This window comes from Ananas comosus, linkage group 3, assembly GCF_001540865.1.
Source record: "Ananas comosus cultivar F153 linkage group 3, ASM154086v1, whole genome shotgun sequence".
Classification (NCBI taxonomy): domain Eukaryota; kingdom Viridiplantae; phylum Streptophyta; class Magnoliopsida; order Poales; family Bromeliaceae; genus Ananas; species Ananas comosus.
In genome coordinates this window covers 838973-844972 of record NC_033623.1, presented here as the reverse complement: position 1 = coordinate 844972, position 6000 = coordinate 838973, and the positions used below count along the sequence as shown (strand labels likewise).

Here is a 6000-nt window from a genome sequence, read left to right as displayed (position 1 = left end):
AAGGTACGACTATTTTCTTGTAATTCAAATTTCTTTAGCAATATAAATTAATTTCATCAATTCATGTGGCTACTGTTTTAAAGTTACTCTCACTGACTGCTGCAGCTGCAATTGCGGCAAATTTGAACTTACTTTCAAGTACTGTAACTAAGTTTCCTTGTGTTGTTTCAACTCAGCAGCAGTTGGGTTTAAATGCATCAAACCAAAAATAACGTTTGGATCTGTATACAATTACAACTGCAATGCTCATCTTATAAAACTTTTCCTTTTTTTCGCACCAAAAGCACATAGAGGAAATTTGTTCACAGATTTTTCTATTTCTTCAAATCTTTTGTTCCAGTAGCCTATTCATTTAGTCAGATGAATTGAGCTTATCAGAATGTTTCAAGTCCATTGCAAACCTATTCAAATTCAACTACACATACGTACATGTATGTAACAAATGTATTGGTTCTGTTTATTACATTGAGTTTGTCTTTATGTTTTATTTTGTTTTCCTAATTCATCTGATTCGGTGGTTGGAAGGCATTATAAAGAATTTATTCAGTTGCGGCAATAATTGTGACAGCACAGTTGGAGATATCAAGTTAAAAATGGAAGAGGTTTTAGTGCAGGTAAGCGAAATTTCGGCATATGATTTCTCTTGCATATTCTTCTTGGAAATCATAAGAATAATAATAATCATCTTAATCTTTTATGCTCTAATGAAGTATTGCGCTTTTCGATTATTTTAACTGGTTTGGGACAAATAAAACCGAAATGGTAAAATCGTAACGAAATATAATGTTATAGGCCTGATTGCAGCGCAACTAAGAGGTCGTCGACAGAAATGAAACAACTGAAAAGGTTGAGTTCCCCACTGCAGATTTACCTTATTTTTGAAATTTCTGCTTAATTTGCATATAGGCATTGGAAAAAGGCAAGAAGAGTTAGATTACATCTCACCTTAGAATGTAGAAAAATGCAAATCTGTTCTTCAGTTCAGACCCAATATGAAATGTAAATGAGGTATGTCACTGCAGGATTGTTGTGCTGCTCAGATTACTGATTTAGTTGGCTGTCGCTTTTCTCGGTTTATAATTTCTATTGATATATGGATTTTCTACATAGGCTGTGGTTTCAATCCACTTACATACAAAGTAATTAGCACTGATGCTATGGCTCGATACGGTTACTGAAGTAGTTGCATTTCCTATTTAGTTTGTTGATACATCTCACTAAGCTCTTTGAAGCCTGCGCAGAGTCAAGTCGCAGCTGGCAATAAAGCACGAGAAGTAGTTTTGAATATCAAAGCCCTTATGCGAACTTCTGAAAAGTGTTCTGGAAGAGAAAAAATGAAAGTGAGTATTCAATGTTTGCTTTATTTTTCAAACATTGCTGTTACAAATTTAATAATATGTGGGACAGTGAGAGCTACGTTTTCCTACAAGCAGAAGACTTTATCTCGGAAGGGATCATGCCGAACAGAAAGGGTTTTCAGTGATGAGCCGGATTCAGGTGAGCCTTCGAAAAGCTTACAACAAAATGTATGTAATGTCTATCTGTTGTTAGAAATGCAGTTAGCATGAAATGTTTCTGTCGCTAGAGGCTTAAATATATTGCTTACTAAGTATTGCTTCTGAAATTCAAAAGACGACAGTAATCATACCGTGAAGTACATTAGAAACTATTTTTCATGACATTTTGATACTTCAGTTATCGTAGACAAATTCTCGCACTTCTCATAATCATTTAATAGCAAAATTAGGACTGAACTTTGAGATGACACTGCTCTTTGTTCTTTTCTTTGTTTTTTTCGTCAGAGGCATGTTCCCAGATGGATCAGCTGAGGCAGCCTTTGGTGCCTGCAAAAGCTCATGTAGCAGCACCGACTTCCGTCAGCATCCCTACCATTACAGATATCGGCGACAGGAGGAATATTAGGAGATTGAATTTCTTGACAGCCATCCATCCGAAGAAAATCCTAATTTCTTTGCGTCTATGTAAGCACCTTTCATAACTTCTCCGTTTTCATGATTCCGAGTAAAACATTCCACGCACTTCATTCGAAGAGTCCAACATCTCTTCTTTAGTCTATTAGAAAGGCTTAATATTATTTCTTCATTACATATTGCACCTGCACTTTTTGACTTCCTATTGAACACATTATAATGATCTCTCAACAGGTCTAGCATGGGTACAATGATCCTCATATATTTCACGCTCGCTATCAATCAAACTAACCAAGCACAACTACTCTATGATGGTAGTTAATTAGATTGTAATGGATCTATTATTCTCGATGATTTGGAGGGAACTACGGAACAAGAGATCAGGTGTTTGAATTCCAATGGATGCATTTGTGTTGCTTACCCAGTGCGAGATTGTCATCAACAGATGAATTCGAAGCTTTACAACTATCACTGTGACTCCGAGAAACTTGATTCATTTTGCTTCATAACATTTCGCTCTTCATAGAAATGAACTTGACTTGTTTGTCGTGATTTTGAATTGATTTCCCTTCATTTGTTCTGTTATAGTCACATTCCTCGTGCAATATATTGTTTGGGAAATTTCTATGTTCTTTGCAAGTTTGATTGGTTTATCACTGCCACTTTTAGATTCCTTTCATTCTGATTCATTTGGACTTGCCTTGAGCAGAGTGTAACTCGTGGTTTTGAAATAGGGACTTACAAATGAAGCTTGTTACACTGGTTTAAGGGGTGTTTCAGAGCCATTTTTCTCCAGTTTTACGCTGAAGAAGTTACCAATGTATAACCAACCGTAGATAGGAATTGTATTCTCTAATTTTGTAGTGTGTGCATATTGCGGCCATACGATCAGAATCAAAGAGTTTTTTAGGTGTTGTAGGGCCTGAAAATGAAGTGTTTGTGCAGAAACTTCACTAGAGAATTTTTAGCTTCTGATTGAAGTCTAGAACTTAACCAAGGGACTTTTTAACTGCGAAAACAGATGCTTCCATTTGAAGCCTCTGAGGCAACAAAGAAGCTTGGCTTAGTAGATGAAACAAATTAAAGACTAGAAAACAAAAATAGCACTGTCTTAAGTAGGACAATTTTGTCAATTCTAAAGGACTAGAATTCTATACTCACCATCTTCTTCTATGCAAAGCCAAAACCGGCCGGCCTGCAGATGATATCATTTCAGGTAACAAGGTGGCTGCAGCAGCGGATTACTGTCGAATAAATTCGGTGTCGATTACATATTCTGCAAAATACTTAGATGTCGCAAATGATGTTCTTCGACGACGATATCACTTCCGACATCCTCGCCCGCCTGCCACCGAAGCAGCTTGCTCGAGCCCGCTGCGTCTGCAAGCGCTGGCGCTCCCTCACGTCAGACCACCACTTCCTCCAGATGCACTTTGCCTGCAATGCCAATAACTCGATCTCGGGCTTCTTCCTCCGCGGCCGCGTGAATCACACTGAATACTTCCCCCTGCAGGGTGAAGCTGCTGCCGCCGCCTCTGCTTTTCCCGATCCTGCATTTTCCTTCATACCATCAATTCCAGATGTAGACGGCGGCCATATCACCATCGAAAGCTCATGCAACGGCCTCATCATCTGCAGCCGCCCCAACCGCGATGGACACTATAAATCTCTTCACTTCATCTGCAACCCCATAACCACGGAGTTCATCGCGCTTGACATACCGAAGGGTGGCGACCGGTACCTCAGCCTCGCCTTCGACCCCTCTAAATCGCCTTACTACAAAGTAATCGCTTTAGGATTCAAAATTCACATCTACTCTTCGGAGACTCGTTCATGGAGACAAGCCGACATCGATAGCAGCTCACTTGATCAGTTTAAAGGGCTCCGAGCCTACCGAAGCGCCTTCTGGAACGGCTTACTGATATGGATCGTCAGAGATCATCTTCTTTCGTTCGATATTGAAAGAGAACAAGTAAAGAGGCTACCAATGCCCGATCATAGGCCAGAGAATTGGAATTGCCATTATATCGGAGAATCAGGAGGGTTTCTTCAGATGACTGGGTACACAAAGGAGCAGAAACTCACAGCTTGCTTTGATGTGCTAGAGATGGGTGTCGATTGTTCGGGGTGGTCGGTGTTGTACCGCATAGATTTAAGCCATATAAAAGAACTGTACCCTGAGATACAGATGAAGGTTCGCGTTCCACGTCCAGGTACGCGGAGATCGGTGAATATAGTCGATCATCTGGCACTTTCGCATGTATATGTTGTCAGAGGAAGAGGAGGAGCAGAGAAAGGGGGGATGCTGCTGTTCGGTATACCCGGAAAGATTATGTGCTATGACGTAGCTAAGAAAGAGTTTAGGATCGTCTGCGAGGTTTCGATCCCTTCCCCGAGTAGTTGTTTCTCGGAGTATAGTTGGTACATGTTCTACCCATATAATCACAGCTTGTTCACTCTGTGAGTTGGTTCAGTAGGCTGCAAAGATCGTCAATTCTATCGTCCATCACTACTTTGAGATTTGAGCACTGCACGTGATGGACGGTGGATTCGACGGTGAATGGGATGGTTCCCATAAGCAGATATTTGAGTGTGATCCGATGACGGTCGACAATAAAATTCAGTGAGTGATCTCTAAATTCTTGCTACTTTCGTTGTTCAAGCCGGTATTCAATACTGGCAGTTTCTGAATTTGCAGCGTTATATACGTTCGTCTGGTTATCACAAAATCTGAAGCGCGATTGATATTATTCGGAATCAAATCGCAATAACTATTGCAACATAACTGCAGAAAAAGTAAGATCACATATGGATCTGAAAGGAATCTCTCATCATTTCAATAGCCTCAGGCCATGTTCTATCAATCCATCCTTGCGGAGGCCCCATTTGTGGCCAATTTGCTGTGAAGCAATCCATGTGCTGATGTGCATATAAACCAAAGTAGTAAGATGTAACTTTCCATTTATTTGTCACACATAGAAACCATGTTTAGTTGTCGATTAAAAAAAGGACAGGTTGTGGAATAAAGTCGCATTATCTTGTTCTATAATTAGCATGCGCTGTTTCAGAAAAGTCGCCGAGCAACACTTTCACATAACTATAGATGATAATAATAGATTAGTTATGAAAAGATAGAAATTAATAGCTACGAACACTAGGCGAGCAATTCAAATCAAAATTTTGACCACTCTAAGCAACGTGGGCGAAACAATGACTCAGCAGACTAGTACTAATAATTTGCTGGGCCCAAACCATCTACCACAACGTTTAAGCTTAGATGCTAATTTAATGTGCGAACCATATATAAATACTTCATACTTAGGCTTAATCACACATAGAAACCATAGGCTTAAACTTTTGAAAAGAAACTGCTTAAACTGCTTCTATCTACTAAAGTGTAGAGCTCTATGCCTAGCTTTTAATAGTAAAAGTAGATTGCTAAGTGCAAATCCTTTTTTGACTACCATTGCCGTATTTGTAGAGATCGCTTTGGATAAAGACTCTTTCCCAGCCATGATTCCACAACGGTGGAGTCTTATCATGAATTAAAAAGCAATGCAATTTGATTGACTACTTCATGTGATCTCTACACTAGAAAACATATGAGAGGACTAGAGGGACTTGCAACTTGGGAGTGTTCCTGTGCTTGCGTAGCGTTAGGTATCATAAAGTCACTCCATTAAATACTCCATTAAACATGTGGATGAGCCCTTAAGATTTTTGTGACAATTCAATAGTTCCACCACACTTGATTACGTAAGAGAGCATAATAGATTATTTATACGTGGCAACCACATTAGCATTGTTAATTGAATTTAAGTATTTTGGATCTATAAGTTTAGATCCAACGAGTTATTAATACTAGTGAGTCAGATTGATAAATTTGGTGTCAGAGCATAAAAGATCACAGCTGCTTTGGTCTCAGATCATTAAATTTGAAATTGCCACATCTATAGTAACTCTTTGTGCTCTGGTACCAAATTTGGTATCAGGTCGTTTAATTTCCTACAACATTATAGAATATTCCAAACTAATAATAAAATCTCTTTATTACACACAAAATAACTCT

At 39.1% G+C, this 6000-nt stretch overlaps 2 protein-coding genes across 2 annotated transcripts; both read left to right on the top strand.

Moving 5' to 3' along the window:
* On the top strand, positions 350–2570 carry LOC109707236. Its single transcript, XM_020228375.1, has 6 exons — positions 350–431; positions 526–614; positions 1242–1340; positions 1434–1497; positions 1803–1982; positions 2166–2570. Exons 1-6 carry the CDS (start codon positions 380–382, stop codon positions 2183–2185), a joined length of 504 nt encoding a protein of 167 aa, XP_020083964.1. The 5' UTR covers positions 350–379; the 3' UTR covers positions 2186–2570.
* On the top strand, positions 2837–4937 carry LOC109708039 (F-box protein At5g07610-like). The gene has a single exon (XM_020229611.1). It carries the CDS (start codon positions 3223–3225, stop codon positions 4393–4395), a length of 1173 nt encoding a protein of 390 aa, XP_020085200.1. The 5' UTR covers positions 2837–3222; the 3' UTR covers positions 4396–4937.

Bases quoted from the DNA above. Each gene is read 5' to 3' on its own strand.
- LOC109707236 (XM_020228375.1), top strand. From the start codon at position 380: ATGTTTCAAGTCCATTGCAAACCTATTCAAATTCAACTACACATACGT. The intron at 615-1,241 runs GTAAGCGAAATT...AAGCCTGCGCAG, and splicing joins TGGAAGAGGTTTTAGTGCAG to AGTCAAGTCGCAGCTGGCAA. The intron at 1,341-1,433 runs GTGAGTATTCAA...TCCTACAAGCAG, and splicing joins CTGGAAGAGAAAAAATGAAA to AAGACTTTATCTCGGAAGGG.
- LOC109708039 (XM_020229611.1), top strand. From the start codon at position 3,223: ATGTCGCAAATGATGTTCTTCGACGACGATATCACTTCCGACATCCTC.